General features: G+C 41.7%; 2 protein-coding genes across 2 annotated transcripts; one reads left to right on the top strand and one right to left on the bottom strand.

Annotated features, from left to right (window-relative positions):
- The first annotated feature begins 744 nt into the window (after nt 1–744).
- LOC308293808 (retinol dehydrogenase 13-like) lies at nt 745–5,236 on the top strand. The gene is made up of 7 exons (XM_080736443.1): nt 745–977; nt 2,556–2,696; nt 2,786–2,977; nt 3,095–3,256; nt 3,383–3,499; nt 3,617–3,821; nt 4,744–5,236. The coding sequence occupies exons 1-7, from the start codon at nt 905–907 to the stop codon at nt 4,838–4,840; spliced, it is 987 nt and encodes a 328-aa protein (XP_080592569.1). The 5' UTR covers nt 745–904; the 3' UTR covers nt 4,841–5,236.
- A 689-nt stretch (nt 5,237–5,925) lies between these two features.
- ankrd34c (ankyrin repeat domain 34C) lies at nt 5,926–7,524 on the bottom strand (the record flags this gene model as incomplete). Its single annotated transcript, XM_080736666.1, has 1 exon — nt 5,926–7,524. The coding sequence occupies one exon, from the start codon at nt 7,522–7,524 to the stop codon at nt 5,926–5,928; it is 1,599 nt and encodes a 532-aa protein (XP_080592792.1).
- Between the last annotated feature and the right edge of the window lie 12,027 nt (nt 7,525–19,551).

Here is a 19,551-nt window from a genome sequence, read left to right on the forward strand (position 1 = left end):
ATATTTGTTATTATTATTAGTTTTAAATGTTTATTAAACTTATTTGTGTTTAGAAAACACCCTGACCCTAAAGATAGGCTATAGGCCTAGTTATATATTATTTTCCCCTGAAAAGGAAACCTGTTGTTTTGTTAACTCAGCATTAATTTTCCTAATTTATGAATTGGCATTATTGAGCCTTGAGTAATTCGTGGGATAGAATGGGAGTAAACGTGAATGAACTAAGAGATAATCGAAAGTGGTCGCTGCACCATCTGCTGGAATTCAGATCAATGCACATGTGAGACTGTGTTCCTGGGCGTACGGCGACCTCTGCTGGAGAATTTACGAAAATGGCTCTGTTTTGGGAAATCAGTCTCATACAGACTTCTATAGTGTGAATAATATTATGAAACCTTATTGGGTTTCACACTGCACACTGCACAGGTTAAGTTTGACTGTGGCTCGATTAAATGACACTATATATAAAACATGAACATAACACTTTGTTAAAAAAAAAGTTTGTGACATAGGCTATTCCAGTTGGCGAGTTATTATGCTTTTTTGCACACGTACTCCTTTTTAAAGATAGAACAAATGCCATTCCTCACTGTCAGCCAAAAAACAAAACAGACCACAGATTTATATAAAAGATAGCAAACTGGCTTGAGACTATACAAGTCACATGAACCAATAGGATTCATTTGTCTTGTTGACATCAGCGCTGTCACTTCCTGGTCGACCTTGCATAAACAACGCAACCGTCCCATGCGACCCACGGGTTTATCTTGTCTTCTGTGAAATGTGGATCCAGTTCTGTAGGTGAAGCGTAGACATCATATTTAAAACGTGGGTGTGTGTGGTCGTTTTTGGACCCACAGTTCAGTTAGATTAGAGGGAAGGCAGGAAGCAACATCCCAGAGACATGCAGAATCTAGTCGCAGTGAAAAACTTTGTCGCCCAGTATCCTATATCTACAGCAGTGGTCACACTGACAGGTAAATTAATCTATCCTTTTCTATAGCGGCACGAAGGTGTAGATATTCAAATTATATTTTCAATCACTTTCGTAACTTGAATTAGACCTATATGAATAGACCTAGGTGAAGCTATTTAATATGAGGGGTGGTAGCACTAGCAGCTAATGTTACATAATAATTTCATAATGACCATGTGTGTGTTTACATTGTTTTAGAGGAAGATCAGAGCTTGTTGGATTGTTGCAGTCATTGATGAACTATACTAAATAAATAGTGCACATTGTACAAAATATTAAGTGTTGGAAATGTCGGTCTAATAAAATAGGCTAATAATGTAAAGGTAGGTTAAGTGATCTTATATTCGCTCCTGCTCTTAAGTGAACAGAACATGCATTTTCATGTCGGGATCCCTATTGCATCCAATCAGGAGAGAGAATTTGCACAGCATACAGTTTAACAGATTAAGATTAAATAATGAAAGTGATTAAAGTGTTATTGGAGGTGGTGGCACTAAGAAATGAACAGACTCGATTGGAACTGGAACACTAAAACTGAAACTGAACAAACACTCTATAACAATGATTTAACAAGTTTTGTTTGAACAAACAACAAATATCACTACCTTAGAGCTTAATGTACCATGAAATAATTTGTATTTTGTATTACATAAATTGACGTAGGCCTGTACTGTTATGGCTCTAGACAGTTCCAAAACTCTGGTGTGCAATATGTTAAAGATTTCATTCTACAAATTCATAAAAGTGTATGATCTTGCAGGTAGTCTCTTGTGATGTTCATCTGCTCGTAACATTCAGAACAGAAACAGACGACAAGAGAATAATGTAGTGCTTGTTATATTTACATCATAGATATTTTCACCCAAAAAAAGGGAAGAAATCTTGTCAGCACCTTGGACAGCGACGATGGGAACCCTAATTAGTGGGATTCTGCACCAGGAAACCTGCGTTCCAATTTACAACATAATGTTCCATACCCCTTAAATTTAGAAATGTAAAGGTAATAGGAAATAAAACTCCTTTTGAATGCAAAGAAAATACATCCGACAGGTATCCTACTGTTATTCACACCAGAGCACCTGACATTCTTTTTCTTTAAGTGTGCTGCACATGAAGTAATGTGTGTATGTGTACAGTGTATTCTGTAATAATATATAACAACATCAACAACGGGTAAAACTAATAAGACAATATTCTTTTCACTGACTTAGTGACTTAGTAATTCTTATCAGGATATATGACCATACATATGCAATTATGCATAAGTATATATGCATATGCATACATAAGTTGACTGCAGCCTGGTCCAATATTTCTTGTGAGATGATATAGGCAAATTAATCTGTATAAAAGGGTGTTATCATAAATTTGAAACCTGATATTGAGTCATTTGGATGACAAGGTTAAAGATGTACAGTTGAAATGAAGTACAGGGTGCCGTGTAACATGTGGCAGAGAAAAATAAAACAGAACCGGTCTCACAGCTTTCTTATCACATATTTAAGGCCTTATCTTTAAGCGATCAGAACAGCATCAAACATTGGACTAGTGACTGTAGCTGTACTTCCAATCCTAACAGGTGTGGGATTCGTGGCATTTAAAAAATGGATGGCAGGAGGGGTGTGTCATAGCAAAGCACGTTTGGATGGAAAGACTGTCCTGATTACTGGAGCCAACACAGGGATTGGTAAAGAGACAGCTGTTGACCTGGCTAGCCGTGGTGAGTAACATATCCACATTTTATTTCCCTAGATAATCTCAGAAACAAATTAACTGCAGTACAATGCTGGTTTTGCTATTCTGCTACAGGTGCGAGGGTCATTCTGGCTTGTAGAGACATGGATCGGGCTAATAAAGCTGCAGAGGTTATACGGAAGAGCAGTGGCAACGGGAATGTTATTGTCAAAAAGTTGGACTTGGCATCTCTACAGTCCGTGCGAGAACTGGCAAAAGACATACTGGCCAGTGAAGAGAGGCTGGATGTTCTTATCAATAATGCAGGTGATTGATGGCATCAATGTCTGGCACGTATTGTGATGTAACGGTGGCCCATCATTGGCAGTGTCATGTAAACAGATGGGAGTTGTCAAGCTGATTTATAGAACCCCTTTCTCTTAGGTGTCATGGCTTGTCCAAAATGGCAGACGGAAGATGGCTTTGAGATGCAGTTTGGTGTGAACCACTTGGGCCACTTCCTACTAACAAACCTTCTGTTGGATCTCCTGAAGAAGACGACTCCTAGTCGTATTGTCAATGTCTCCAGTTTGGCTCATGAGAAAGGTACAGTTTTGCCTCTTGTGTTATCTTTTATATCTAAATGGGGAGGGGGGGATGCGTTCTCTCCCAAGTAGCCATTCTTTTAGCACTATGCTTTTGAACTAAGCATTTGGTGTTTACTCTCCACAGGTAAAATCAATTTTGATGACATAAATCTGGATAAAGAATACCAGCCTTGGATAAGTTACCGGCAAAGCAAACTTGCCAATGTCCTCTTCACAAGGGAGCTGGCCCTTCGACTGCAAGGTAGAATAATGTGTAAACCTTTGATACCTCACATAGACAATATGCAATATTTGAGTCAGTATATCTGGTAAGAATTGCCAATGAATACATTATACCTTATGTCTTGTAATCATGCAGGTACTGGGGTAACTACATACAGCCTACACCCTGGAGTTATCCGAACTGAGCTTGGGCGACACTTCTGGCCTGCGATGGCCCTCTGGAAGAGACTTGTGTATAAACCACTTATGATTTTGCTCAAATCGCCAATGGAAGGAGCCCAGACCACAATCTACTGCGCTGTGGATGAAAGCCTGCAAAATGAGAGTGGACTGTACTACAGGTAAGTAAAAGCCTTAAAGGAGTAGTTCACCCCCAAAATGACTTTTTTTCTATTGATTAGTCACGCCATGGATATAATATTTTTAGTTTTTTGTCGCATTCCTAAGACAAAAATGTGACAACAATAAACGTACCCCCATTCGTTCCGGATGGGGACCCGTTTCGAAACGGGTCCCCATCCGGAATCAATGGGGGTAAATTTACTCGAATCAAATTTTTGTCTTAGGAATGTGACAAAAACCAAAACATATTATTGAACTCTACTCTCTATGGCATGAGTAATCAATAGAAAAAAAGTCATTTTGGGGGTGAACTACTCCTTTAAGCGTAATTTAGACTGTAAGGCCAAAGATACCAGATTTTCAAGCTTAACTTGAAATTGGACTGAAATGAGGCTTTATGCGGAGTATGGCAGGGGTCTTCAACAGGGGGTCCGGGATCCCTAGGGGGTCCTCATAATAACTACAGGGGGTCCTCCAAATTGTTGTGATAGAACTTTAGCCAAAAATAGCAGATCTACAAGCTCACAACGCCTCGTGCTGCGAGGCGTTGTGAGCTTGTAGAACTTGCTTGTAGAAAGAGGTTTGGTATAGAGGGGGAAAAAGAGCAGACTAAGTACCGAGTGAAAGGTCAAGTTTATTAAGTATTGACGGTTCAAGTGGTTAAATATCTGAAAACACAAATTGACATCAATCCAAAATACACTGATGATTGTGCTGTCAAACGATGAAACTATATGGAATCTACGAAAAGGTTGTGGGGGTCCCTGCTTCATCTCTCTCTCAGCTAAGGGGTCCTTAGCCTGAAAACGTTGAAGATGTATGGAATTTGTGTTAACAGTCTCAGGACTCTTAGTATTGTGGTATGTGATCTACAACGATGGTTTTCTAAATAAAAAGCTTCATGATCTGTTCTGATTACAGTGACTGCAGTCCTAAACCAGCGGCTCCTCAGGGCCAGGATGATGAAGCAGCCAAGAAACTGTGGGATCTGAGTGCCTCTATGGTTGGTCTGGGATGAAAGTGAAAACGATGTGTAGACCTTTATCAACGGAATCCTGTGTGACAGAGTAACACCATTGTCCGACAAGAGTTAGACATTTATTTAGAATATACAACAAACTACATACAAAAATACTATGACTTTATTTATTTCTGAGCTATGTTTGAACAGGTGTGCCTCACAGTTAATTCTTGTGGAAGCTTTATGAAGTTATAATTATTTTTTCCCCCCTTTTTCTTTCTTCTATTTGTTTGTTTGATGTAAAATCACATTTTAGAAGCCAAGTATCGCCACTTTCTGTATATTCTGAAGACTAATGACTTATAATGTTACTTAAGTACATGAAATGACATGTGCTTTATAACATTGTTAATAATATTCTCCCCCACCCCCCTCTTGGGCAATAAAGTGCTGTTTTACATAACCCATCACTTAACCTATTTCTTAAGGCATATTCATTCATTCAGTTATTCATTCATTCACACACCTCCTGCATTTTAAGTGTTCTTATTCTTATTTGTTAGTCTTATGTCTTCCATATGAGCCCAACCTATTTTGTGTGTACATAATTTGGAGTTACGAATGGTATGGACACAATGACTTTGTCTCAAAGGCACTGTGTACAAATATTCTACAAACAGTCAATGTTCATATTTTACTCAAGCTACATCATACTCAAGTGCATCATAAGAGTTTCTAACATTTGTCCATTTATGGTGCTAATTACCGTACATATGTGGAAGGCGTATCTTTCGGGCATATAGGCTACAAATGGATCCTGTGTGTCCCCTACACTTCACCTCATATCAGAGCGTTAGGAGAGATGGAAGTACCAAATCCTACCATTTACATTCAGACATTCACTACATTTAGATGATGAGAATTTCAAAGATCTAAATTCTTCAAATTGGGTATGTTGGAGAGAATATTTATATTGCTCAGTATTGATACATTTTGAAGAAACTGCAGATCATTCTATAACATCTACATCTGTTGTGAGAAGTTTTACAGAATTGAACCAATGGATCTACTTCCTGAAATGTTATGGCATTTATATTTGTAGTACTACCACAATAAATGTGATGCAGAGACGCCAACGCCGACTAATGGGCCAGCTCTTCAAAATCAGAAAGCTGTTTCATTTGCTCCACTTGCATAGAGTGCCTTCTTATAAGCTTCTTCTTGGTCTTGAAGCCACCTCTCTTTGGTGAGTTTGGTGCTACTGGAGCTATGGTTCTAAAGCCTGTGGCCAGAGGGGAAGAAGGCTTGCTACTGGCCCCAATGTCAGGAATGGGTGGGTTAGGGTTGATGTTTAGAGGGGGCAAATGGCCTGGCCTGGTGTGGGAGATGTGGTCTAGCAGGAGAGTGCCCGAGCCTCTCCTCTCCAGGAGGCCCGGTGCTCGTCTCCGCGCTGTGCTAGGCGACGACGTGCTGGCATTGCTATCTAGAGATTCCCTAGACGTGGTCAGCATAGCGAGTGGAGAGTTGTTGAGTTTCCTCCTTTCCACTGGGATCTTCGGAGAGTCTACCATGGTAGAATCTGAATAGAGCTGGGAGTCTGAGTCATAATGATCGTTCCCCAGCCGCCTCCTATGCACTGTGTCTCTCACACCGGCCGGCCCACTGTTTCCGCTGCCACCGTCCTGTTCAGTGGGGACAGTGCTGTGCCGTGCCAGTGGCTGGTGCTGGTTCAGAGATCTCTCGTATGACGTCTTGGATGTCAGCGGGCCTGAAAGTGAGGCTGTTATTTTGCAGGGCTGCTCGCCCACCAGTGGGAATAAACTATCTTTACCATCCACACTGTTCTGTCGAGACAGAGTTGACCTTTTGGCTAGTGAGAGTCCATTTATGCCTGTAACAACGTCTTCGTCAGAGGTAGCTCTCTTGCTTTCCTCGTGGGCAGCAGCAGCCAGGACGGAAGGTGCTATCAGCCCCCAGGGCTCCGACTGTAGCCGCTTCAGCTGAGGCAAGCGTGCGCGCTTGGGGTTGGTGGACCGACGCGTCGGAGAGGTGGGCCCGTTGGTGAGTTTTGCAGCCGAGCTCGAGGACGTTTTTAGCTTTGTCTGAAAGCTGAAGACAGTGTTTTGCTGCACAACCTGGGTTGGTGTGGGAGATGCACTCAAATCGATGTCGGAGGGTGAAGTGCAAGTGAATGTGGGGGAGCATCTCTCATCCAGCTCTGGTGACGGGGGAACATTCAGGTACTGTTTGGTGGTCTTAGTTCCAGACGGTGACTTGTCAGTGGTTATTATGATGACCTCTTTGCCTTTCGCTTTGCATGCGTCCAAGAGCAGTTTTAGTGTCTCCTTATCATCTGCATTGATAGCGTAGACCAGGGCCGAGGCTCCACTCCTGTCCTCCAGGCTAGGGTCAGCTCCATTGCTAAGCAGGTGGGCCACTACCTCATGTCCAGCCTTATGGATGCAAGCTTGCATTAGGGCTGTCTTGCCTGCTCTGTCCTGTATGTTGGGGTCTGCTTGGTTGTCCAACAGATATTTGACCAGCTTGGACTTGCTCACACTTTGCTGGTCATTGTGTTTGGACATGCATGCTACCATGAGCGGTGTCTCTCCACGCTCATTGCTCTCATTGATGTAAGCGCCCCCCTCCAGCAAGAGTCTGGTTAGTCTCAAGCGCCGCAACCATACTGCCTTTAGGAGTGAGTTCCCATCTGTCCGCAGCTCCAGTATGTCTGCCATCATCTGGACAAACACAGATCACTCCCTCAATGTTGAAAGGCAGTTATAGCCTGCAACCCTATAATCAAATAATCAAAGTAGATTAGACCACATTGCAAAATTAAAAGGATTGAAGAATTTAATTGTGTTTTGAGTTTCAAAACGTTGGGTTACATCGAGCCATTGCCACCAGCAGGTGGCAGCATTTATCCAAATAAAATGTTCAGGTACAAGGTAAAAGTTGCAAATCAGATTACAGATATGTGATTTAGAGTAGTTGATATTAGGTTACTCTGATTTATGAAAGACATAATTGTGGAATCTAGACCTGAAGTGAAGTGGTAATGATACAAATGACCAAATCTATAGGTATTGCATGGTATTATCTGGTGGCTGCACTATGTAGATTAAACCATTGATACTTAATAATTAGTGATTATTATTTGTAAATGAATTGGTAAAATGTAATGAAATGTTTTAAACATATTGCTCTAACAAGCTAGATAGCTGCTACAGTTGAACCTGCATTTTCTCGTTCATATAGCTCGTTCATATAGCCTAATATATAGGCTACATATATCATATACCTAATATATTGTATGAATGTTGTATAAAATGTTCATTTTTATGATTAAATATTGTGGAGGGAGGGTAAATACCTAGCAATATTCGAAAAGCCCGTACCACTATAAGTTCATCTTGTGCCTTGCGTCCTCATTAAGAGTCGCTGTCCATGGTTCTTAATTTGGTTAACTTGACTAGACAGAGACACGCTCTCCCCGAAATTTGCGATAGTTTTAGACTAGATTGAGCTAGATAAACTACACGTGAAATAAAGAAATATACAGTGTTTCCAAGTGTAGAAAACTAGGATTTGTTTAATTTGATTTTCTACGCACTGAAAAGATGTAGTCTATAGCTAAACTGTAGCTACAAACCTTAATAATGCAAAGTTTTACTTTCTTATTTTTGTAGCGACTACAATATTTAGTAAATAGTATAGGATCTTACCTGATCAAACGATAGGTTTGGCATGTTCACAGTAGCCTACCAAAATGCTTCATGTAGGCTAAGTAAGAACAGGAAGAAGAAAGAAAAAGATCAGGCTATCGTAAATTATTCAAAAGAGGGTTGGTGCTACTATTGTCCTGTTTTATTTTTAATCGTAACCATTCCAGTAAGCTTCTCGGTTAGGTCTCGTTGTAGGTTGTAGCTCTCTGACAGTGGCACCATAGCGCACGATCTCCTGCTTTATGGAAGCGCTAACATCACTCCAATAGGCAGCATTCCTTTCACCGCGCACACTCAAGAATCACAACCTCGAGATGCTGAGGGTTATAAATAACTTACTTTTGCTTGGTGAATGAAACGTGTATTCTCTTGACGTCAGAGTCGACCAAAAATAAATTGCGTCTGGTGAAAACCTCTGTCCTATAGGCTATAATTAATAAATGCAGCGCAGAATCAAACACCCAGTCTCAACCCCGTGTCAAATGTAAATGTTCTGGCTTTGAGAGGACGTTGTTTATGAGGACAACGTGAAATGAAATTAATGAACTCAGGGCTGCTTTAGAAAACTAACAATAAAATAGGCTACTCGCTGTCGTTGCTAGTTTATTTCGATAATGATTTGCTCTACTGAATCTGCACTCAAAAGGATGTTTTTTTTTACTTCCAAAAGGCTAATATGCATAATTAATTATTCGTCCATGCATGCTTCCGATCTGTATTGAGCTTAATAAGTAGGCTACTGGTCAAATACAAAATACAATGCAATCTGGCCATGATCCCCTTGCTGATCCTCTCTGTAAACACTGAACATTAATTTGCTGAATTATAACACCATAAATGCACCATCAAAGCAGCATAATAATATTCTAGCTGATCATTATTTTTACAATTAGAGTCTGTCTGGGCTTCTATATGCAGCACCTGTGACAAGCAGAGAGTGGCCAAATTATAATTAAAAGTGTGTGTGAGAGAGGGGGTGGTTAACCAGGACATCAAACCAACAATAAATGTTTGCTGCACAATATAAAGAGGCCAAAACTTGTACAACCATCAGAGCCATAGAACCTAATAGGGACACTTCTATTTTTAGGTTGCTATGAGACAGCATGCAGGGAAGGCAGCTCCTGATGAGAGCAGTGATGTTCACACAGCCCTGCATGGAACAGGTAAGCAGAGGCGTCACAAGGGGGGGCTGAGTTACTAGGGCACAAGGTGGAGGGGCCTTAATTATTTTATGCTTTGGCTATTGAAAAATAGCAGATCTACAAGCGAGCTTGTAGATCTGCTATTTTTGAAACGTCGTGAAAATGTGTGCAAATCTTTGAATATATGTATCTTTTTAAGTGAACTTTTCTAACTCAAATTTTGATTCGGGGGGTCCGTTTTGAGATGGGGGTCCGTGGCCAAATACATAACATTTTGGGGGTCCTTGACATGAAAAAGTGTGAGCACCACTGACATAGAAACATAGGTTTTTCAAAATACCGTAGAAGGATTTGAAATATTCAAGATTTTTCAAAAATAGCAGATCTGCAAGCTCGCAGCACAGCACTCGGTGCCGCGCTGTGAGCTTGTATATCTGCAATTTTTCAATAGTTAAAGCACAAAATAATGCGTAATAATGCGTTCCCAGTTTAAATGGGTTAAATCCCCTCCCCCTATGAAGAACATTCATGGGGGGCCCGCGGTGAATCCTTGTACCCAGGTCCCAGAATTTGGTGCGACACCCTTGCTGGTAAGCCTAATCAGAAACAAAAATAGTGCACCAAGAACCAGGAGGGGGGCTCTTATGGCATTCACCCAAATACATTTTCACTGTGTTTTTCATTTGCAAAGAACCGACAAGACCGTTTTGATCATTACTCCTTTGACCCCTGTGCCGTTCCCCTGAGACTACTACTAATCACTTTATTACCCATCCTAACACTCATCTGATGTCTCTGTCTCCAATAGTCAATGCTGGCTGTGATTTCTCACCTGTGATTGCTTTGCAGACTCCGGGGACATGATGTTTACAAGGCACATGGTGAGGGTGGTTTATAAAACAGTAGGGATGAGTGGGTTCAACATTGACTGCAGACTCTGTGGGGTCACTCTGTATGACGATCACACTGTGGTCCCCTGTGCCAACAACATCTGACTTTGAATGTTAATAGTTCATCCAATATCAATGCCTTGTCTTGAGGATTTGTCTTTAAGAGGCAAAAGGAGGATAATATTTAGAGGAGTGCAGCTCTTGTGATAAAGTGTTGTCAAGCAACAAGAGAGAGCATAGTGGGTGTGCAGAAGGAGGCTGTGAGATATGCATTGTTTCTTAATCCATATTTGTGACGCTAATAAGTAGCTGTCTGTTTTCTTAGGCAGAATGGCCCCAGAGACAAAAATAATAGTAATAATACTGTGTATAATAGTTGATCAGATGTAACCGATAAGAATTTAGCACTGTTGCAGCATGGAAATAACATAAATTATGCACTGGTGACACTGGCTTTATTAATGAACAGCTTGCTGTCCCTTCCCCAGAGAGATTATAGACTGGGGGATCAGCGAAGGGCAGAACCGTATCCCCAAGCTTACTGGTTGAGACACATTCATTAGCAGGGGAAGCATAGGGACGTCAGCAGTCTCTTCATACGGCATGATCTTTGCCCCAACAATGCTGTCGTCGGCAGCACATTAAAGGGGAAATAAATAATTAAAGGGGAGAGAATAAGCGCTGTCACCCATGGGAGCAGTTTCCATTTTCAGATATCTTATGTCGCACCTGCTGCTCTTCCTCCTCCTATATATAACCTTTTCTTCACAAGGCACTGTGAGATTTGTATTTTTATAGGCAGGCTGAAGTAGCTGTGGGTCTATTTATGGATCATATTCATAACAAAAAATAATCTCTTATTTTCCTGTAACTGAAACCACAATTGTGAGCAATATTTTCTCAGAATAATTATGATAAAGCCAAACTTTTGATCCTTTGACACTTTCTAAGTGTTTTTCTAAATCCTTCAGTTGCTGCCCACAAGTTCGCAACACAGGTGGTGATGACCTACAAGGCAATCAAGGGCATAACACCCCCTCATCTTCAGGGCATGATCCATCCCCACACCTCTTAACACACAATTAGAGGAACAGGAAGTCTGTCACTTCCTTACAACATCATGCCCAATGAATGCTCCAAGCATCCTTACAACATCATGCCCAATGCTCCAAGCATCCTACTTCTCCCTCCTGGCTCTCCAGCTGTGGAATAAACTCCCCTACTTTAGTCAGGACTGCAGCCTCACTCCCCATTTTCCGCCGCAGTCTGAAAACGCACTTCCTCAGATTCCACCTCCCTCCTAGCACTACTCTTTCCTTGTATCCTTCAAGTTCACACCTATTTTTTGATGCTATGCAGATATGTATTGGTTACTTGTTCACGTGGAGTTATATTGCACGTTGTTGTTTAGTAGGTTTGATGTTTACCTGGTATGCTAGTTTGAAGCACTTTTTCTTTGCACTCAACTTGCATGACCAATGACCATTTAACCAATTGTTTACTATTGTTTATGCCATTTACTCTGATCTTGCACTTGTAAGTCACTCTGGATGAGAGCGTCTGCTAAATGCCTAAATTGTAAATTGTAAACACCAGGGAATTAGAGTGTTGCACAGTGATCAGTATTTTGCTTGTTCATAATCTACCAATTAAGCTTGGGGCCTTGGTAGTACAAAGTCAGTCGAGATTAACATAATGTGACAGTTCTGTAACTGAATTCAACTCAACACCATTATCATATGAAACGAATGAGTTGCTGGTGTTACAGTGGAAGAAACGACGAGTGTACAGAACAAATCAATGAGTCCCCTGTTTGCCCTCCCCTCTTGACAGCCCAACACTGTTTACATCTTCCTTGTCAATACGTTGATTCATTCGAAACACTATAGTGTACCCTCCATTATTGTGCTGCTGTTCGTGGTGGTTCCTTTGAGTCAGGTCGCTCTTTAAAAAGTGAGTCTGACATTCTCATGGCATTTGGTGTCTCAGCGATTGTATCAAGCGAATGAGTGGGCTGTGACAGGAACGAACTGGCATGCTCCCCCACCGCAGCTTTGCACCAGATTGGCTTGATGCATCCCTCTCAACACGGCAGATTTGGGAAATGCCTCCAGTGCTGTTTAAAAACCTGTCATCCCTCACATACGTTGAGAGAATGATTTTCCTCTTCCACTTGTCATGACTCATGTTTCCTGTGAAATGAATTTTCAAACACTTTACTTCTTTTGGATTTTGGGAAAGTGCTACTTCTCACATGTTTGAAGTCTGAAAATGACTTCCTTTCTCCTCAGTAAGTGTTTACGGCTCGTCTTGCATCTCGCACATGCAAACCAACACCTGCCCTTCTGGCGAGCAGTAATTGAGTTCAGCATTATTCAAGAGCATTATACAAGCAATCAGGGGCGTTACACCAAATTCTGGGCCCTGGGTACAAGGATTCACTGCGGGCCCCCCATGAATGTTAACTATTGAAAAATAGCAGATATACAAGCTCGCAGCGCGGCTCTGCTATTTTTGAAAAATCATGAAAATGTGTGCAAGAAACCTATGTCAAGGACCCCCAAGATGATATGTATTTGGCCACGGACCCCAAACTCAAAATATTTAGTTCCAGGGACCCCCAGAAGCAAAATTTGGGTTAGACATGTTCGCTTAAAAAATACATAATATATTCAAAGATTTTCACACATTTTCACAACTTTTCAAAAATAGCAGATCTACAAGCGCGCTGCGAGCTTGTATATCTGCTATTTTTCAATAGATAAAGTTACTAGGGCCCCTCCACCTTGGGCCCCGGTAACTCAGTCCCACTTTCCTACCCCTTGTGACGCCCCTGCAAGCAAGCATTTTGCTGGGTGATTATGGTGTGTGGCAGCTGTATCCTAGGAGATTGGTGAATATCTAATAAGGAGTTTGTTACTCATTTTCCAGAGTGGGTGCTTTGATCTCCTCTGTGTTGAATTCTCAGCTTCACTTCAACATCCCTCTAATGAAGCAGAGTGATTGAAGTTTCACGTTGCTTATCACATTTGAACTCAAGTTATTGGGAGAGACGTAATCACAAGCTAATATTGTATCAAGGCACCTTCTTTCAATGCTACAGTATGCATTTTGTAGCAGACTGTGTTTAGCTTTTGCTCTCAGAGTCCTCAGATTATCTGTGGTTATTTTATGCCAAAGCGTGCATTAGATGGAATGGAAGACTTAAAAAAAACTTTTGAAAAACTTAAGTCTGACAACCTCTCACATCTACCAAACACTAGACTTTGCAAAGATTAAAGTATGGCACGCTCACATCTAAATATGTGTTATAAGTCATAGTTTTTAGACACAAAAATAAATGTCTGTCTGTCTGTCTGTCTGTCTGTCTGTCTGTCTGTCTGTCTGTCTGTCTGTCTATCCATCAATAATCCAGTTATTCTGAAAAAACTGAATTCGATTGATCGATCAATCAGGGTCTTTCTGCTGTCTCGATCAGTCCAGTGAGAAAGTGTTAAAGTGACATCAGCGTACCACTATTCTTGGTGACAGGATGACAGAGCAGTTGCAGACAGCCGCTGGTGTCAAAGAAAGCTCTCAAAGTTCAAAAACTACTCATCGTAAAAACGTCGTATGTAGTATGGAAATGCTCAAAAGATATCAGATATTTTTGACAAAAGATACAACCTAATTTAGGTCAAATATCTTATTCTGTCAAAGTATCTGGATTCACCGGTCTGGTCTACAGTATGTGCCAAGGCTAAAGATTTCCGTTAATATTAAGTATGTTTCATTTCATTGGAATGTCAAGACGAGAAAAAGGCTGACTCAAGATAGCTCGGACTGAGTTTTCAGACTACCTTACACCAAACTATTGAGATGACGGAGCATGCCACAGCTCTAGCACAACGCTCATGATTATTATTATTATTCTGACAATGGAAATTTGTCTGCAACAGTGAAATTATAACGATGTCCACTTCACCGAGGTCTTTTACCGTAAGGCCGGCTTTTACTTCTAACAGTAGTAACTAGAAATGCACTCTGTCGAGGTGCCAGCTTGCGTCTAGCGCACAAGTAGGCCATGCAAGGCGCAGAGCGCGCCATGAGGTGCGCTCACCACTGGCATCACCGCTTCCAAAAATAAACTGATATATTATGATATATGCCAATGCCAATGACATCACCACTGGCATCACCAGGAATACTGGTCCCTCATTGCCTGTTAATGATGACGTTGCCAGAGATGCTGGTCCCTGATTGGACTACACGCTACAGTCTTAAACAAGAGAGGACACCGACATACATACGTACATACATACATACCCAGCTGATCGCAGTACTTGCACGCTCTGCTTGCGCAAGTAATTAGTGGTTAAATTGACGTTTTGGTCAGACATGTCACATACCTGTTCACACCCCTCAATGAAAAGCCTTTCGATGTACGGTAAGTCTACCCCATTGGAACGAAAAGGATTCTTTGGATGAATAACGCTTTACCTGGCAGTCCTAAACTTAACCTCAGTAAACTATGCTTAAACGGCTAAACCTAACCTTATTCCTAAGCTTAACCTCAGTAAAACGGTGACAGAACCTAACCCACCACTATGCCTAAACCTAAACCTATTTCTAACCTTATCCCCAGTAAAACAAATACAAGAATACAAGAACCGCCCCACCGAGCGGTCGGCGTAAGCTTGGCAAATAAAAAAAAATAAAAGAAAAAGATGGCGAGTGTGTTTTAAGGCGACAGGGACCCCCCCCACCCTGATGAGCACTAAGAGTTGAGGCATTTCATTTTGTATAACATGGTTCTATTGTGAAAATAGCAGATCTACATGCTCACGCGTTGCGAGGCATTGTTGTGACCCACAGGTTGAGAACCACTGAACTAAGCTGTTCTGGCCTGTACATTCCTTGATCTATGTTATGCTATATGTGTCTGCCACAAACACTCAAAGTAACATTTACAAGAATACTTGTTAATAATTGTTGTTTTCCAAAATATCCGTGGCGCTATAGGATCCTGCCACATTTTGAATTGGTACTTGCTTGGTTTTGTTTCAAACTAAATTCTGGGAATCAGACCATAGAAAGATACTGTAATTACAACAGAGCTTTGCTACCAGAGGTGTCATGAAAAACACTACTAAAATTAACATTGTATGACTTTAACACTCAAACTTCCAATTCAGAAGTAGTCATCTTTTAGCATGTCTTTATGTTAATACTATACATGGTGTCCTCTCTATGTGCAATAATGTTGTACTTACTATTGGTTCTGTTCTATTCTTTATTATTATTATTACTATTATATGACTATAATTATTATTTTGCTATTGTTTATCATTGCTACTACAATGTTGAGGAAGCAAAACCAAAGAATTGTCCTTTTGTGTACTCGTATAAGATGTAAGTACAAATCTTGAACATTGAATCTAGAATGTAACGGATATAAACAAAACCCATCGATTAGAGAGAACAATCAATTTGACATGCCTGCCCCAGGCTATGATGCACTGTGACTTCATCAGAGGACTTGGGAATGCTACATCTGACAGGAACCTATAGAGTACATTATATGTCCATGGTTATGCACCTGTGTCATTGTGTATGTTCAGACAGTGAGTAAGAGTGCGTGCTCTGCCTGCGGTTCACACCCCAGAGACTGTGACGTCTGTGACACCATGAGACGCTCTGACCAAAATACACCTCCTCTGCACCGCAAAAGGTGGGAAAGAATCTTTTTCTGTGTCTGTTGCTGTCAGTGACGTCAAAACGTTCTCGTCTGTCCCTAAGGATGTCAATGCTCGTCTTGCAGAATAAGACATGACAGGACCGAGCGGAATCGTCCCATTCTCCATAAAATAAGTCCTCTGAAGGTGACAGGAGCTAACAATAACCCCCGAGCTTCGCAAACATTACTGCGAGGCAGGCTACTTGTTCCCCCCATTACTCCATGACTGAGTCATCCTTCAGGCTCTACCTCCATGATTAATTATTCAGATACTAAATCAAATTTAATATCAGCCTAAAGTAGGCTGGATGTAATATTGCTTTTATATTTCTTCTCCAGGTTTTCCAGGTACTGTAGGTGTTTAATCAGTCAGCAAACCCACTCAAACAACAAGAAGCTGGTGAATTTCTTTTCTTTTTTTAAAACCTTGAGTGTTACCGTAATTTAACTCGGGGTGCCATAATAAACAAATGGTCCCTTACAGGTTAATTTGGTTACATTTGTCCAAAGAGTTAAATTAACTATATGGATTACCAAGTGGAATAAGATGAGCAGGGCAGCATGCCACAGCTGGGGCTAATCAGCCATGTTAGGTGGGCAGTGCTGGCAGGCACCAGAGGACAATAAAAAGTCAGTAATTATTGCTCTGTGCAATAATTGTGGGTCCATACAATAAGATCTATCACATTGATTACTGTCTACACAACTCCATAGAGAAGGATGTGGCTTGCGCTCGCATTCGGTTCAGAGGGATGGGGAATGACAATAACTGACAAAGAAGGTATTACATTATTAGGTATTGTATGAGTGAAATAAAAAACCACACCCAGTGGGAAGTGAGAAGTGCTATTATGACTTAATTTCATTAAGCTTGGCCAATGTGACCCTGGCCATACGTACAAACAGACACAGGACAAACAGACAAAGCCAGATGTTGGAGCTGATAGCTAAACTCAGGATTAGTGGTATGAGATGGTCAGTCAGAGACATTCTCCCACTGAGCAAACATTGATCCATATTGACCTTTTTTAAGATGACCTCCTCTGGGAGATGTCTTCACATATTTCTTACATCCGCCTAACACACATACTGAGTAATGAGATGGAAGTCATCTTATTATTGAAACCTTGACTCTGTCTCCCTCGCAATCTGTGTTTATGCCCTGCCAACTGCCCTCTACCCAATTCAAGCAGAAAGTGCTAAGACAGATATCATGGATACCAATGGAAGGTGCCCCTCCCTGCTTGAGCTATAAGACTTCACACTGTCTGATTTTGATTACTAAAACGCCTACATCTATACACTGTTACGCCCCAGGCTAGGGGTCCCTAGGTGTAACATAATAAAATGGACTCCCTCCTTCCCAGTCCCCAAACAGCCAGGCCACACAGGTTTGAAATCCTCAAACTTAAGGATTTATTATAGATAAAAGTCATACATGTTACCTCAGGGTGGGATCATAGAATCCTAGATACAAAACTGGTTCTAATAACAAGGGGGTCACCCACCCCTACATACAGAACTCTAACAAAACACAATGCTAAAAGACAACAGGCTGGCATTTGGAGGCTGGTTAGGAGAAAGACCTCAGAGTGCTGGTGGCAGCCATCTTTATAGACACCACCTGGTTCGGGAGCCAATCACCTGCAGCATTCACCTGGTAGTCAACCACTCACATTCAGACACCATTCACACTGGCTGGCAACCACTCACTCAATCAGCACCACTCAATCACACACACCAATGAGGGAAGAAAACACTACACAGGAAAAATATACACAATAATGACCCAGGGTCATTACAACACCAACAACTATATTTTATAATTATAGCTAGAAAAGAAGCCTTATATCTATTAGGTGTGTAAGTGCATGGTAAATGTAAATTATGTGAATACAAATCCTCTTTCTGGGGTTCCTCTAAATTACATTTGCTCACAAATCCCTGGATTGACATCCCTGCAAGTGTTCCCCTGGGCCAATATCTCACATACCTGGATGAGCAGATGGAGATAACAACGGTATCTCCCTCATCCCTGAGGGAGATCATTTTGTTAAGGGAACAAGGAAGCCAGGGATTCAATCGAACCGGCCTAGTAGGCCATCATTTAATCTGGTCTTCAACTGCGTTTCACAAGCTCCTTAAAGGTTGTAAGCACACCTCAGCTACAATGGAGATACTACGCAGCATGGTATAAACTGTAGTATCAGTGATGTCAGCATGCAGATGGTCAGACAGACATTTGCTAAATTAATAGTTATATACAGTGTGTGTGTGTGTGTGTGTGTGTGTGTGTGTGTGTGTGTGTGTGTGTGTGTGTGTGTGTGTGTGTGTGTGTGTGTGTGTGTGTGTGTGCGCGCGCGCGTCTGTGAAAAGTCCTATTAGGCATTTTAGCAAATCATTAGGCCATTGTGCAGTGTGCGCGCACACTCCCTGGATGCCAGAGTAGAACCTAGAGCAGTGATCAGCAGTGATGGCTGAGTGGTTAGTGTCCATACCTAGGACTCCGGAGACCCCAGAGGTCGCAGGTACGATCCCCCGCTCCAGCTATCACTGCTCCCCCCTTGCGCTCCTTGTGGGCTGCCTCATAAGGATTCAGCTGGGTTAAGCTGAAAAAAAAAGCAGCTGGGTTGGGCTGCGATACCCGAATTTCCCCTGCGGGAGGAGTAGGTAACTATCAACCTCTGCCCCGAATTGGCCTGTTATAGCGCCACCAGGAGGCCAATATTTGACAGTATGAGTATATTAGATTTAAGGCATGCAGGATTGGCAGGCAGGCGCCAGTCGGTACATCGTCACGCCCATGTCACTATGACTCAGCCATATCCAATTCCAAACAAATGCAAACAAATCAGTCAACTCCATATTATGGGCACAAAAGAGGACAAGGACGGATAGATATAGAGATCAGGTTGTCCAGAGCCACAGATCCTACTGCTATGTCCATTTATGATTTGCATATATGGGACCCACTAATGTCAAACGCACCGTGCGCCGTGGTAAGGATTCAAGGCAGTGCCCGTCGTCGGGTAGTGCAGATATCCAGTTGTCCAAAACCGCCGATGCAACCAATTTGTCCATATGGGCACAAAAGTTACACAGACAGGTACAACAGGTACTCTAACAAAGCCCCAGACACTATGACATACTGGTCGGATCCAAGGCCCCAGAACCAAGAGAGAGAAGTGAAGCGCTAAAGTCATGGTGGCCAATTCTGGTATTCTGCTAATGCAACTTACAGTAGCTGGGGCCAGAAATGAACGAGCTAAAACGGTTTCAACTAATGGGT

Source organism: Nannobrachium achirus (genome assembly GCF_963921795.1).
Source record: "Nannobrachium achirus genome assembly, chromosome: 11".
NCBI lineage: Eukaryota > Metazoa > Chordata > Actinopteri > Myctophiformes > Myctophidae > Nannobrachium > Nannobrachium achirus.

Bases quoted from the DNA above. Each gene is read 5' to 3' on its own strand.
- LOC308293808 (XM_080736443.1), top strand. From the start codon at position 905: ATGCAGAATCTAGTCGCAGTGAAAAACTTTGTCGCCCAGTATCCTATA. The intron at 2,978-3,094 runs GTGATTGATGGC...CCTTTCTCTTAG, and splicing joins TGTTCTTATCAATAATGCAG to GTGTCATGGCTTGTCCAAAA. The intron at 3,257-3,382 runs GTACAGTTTTGC...TACTCTCCACAG, and splicing joins CAGTTTGGCTCATGAGAAAG to GTAAAATCAATTTTGATGAC.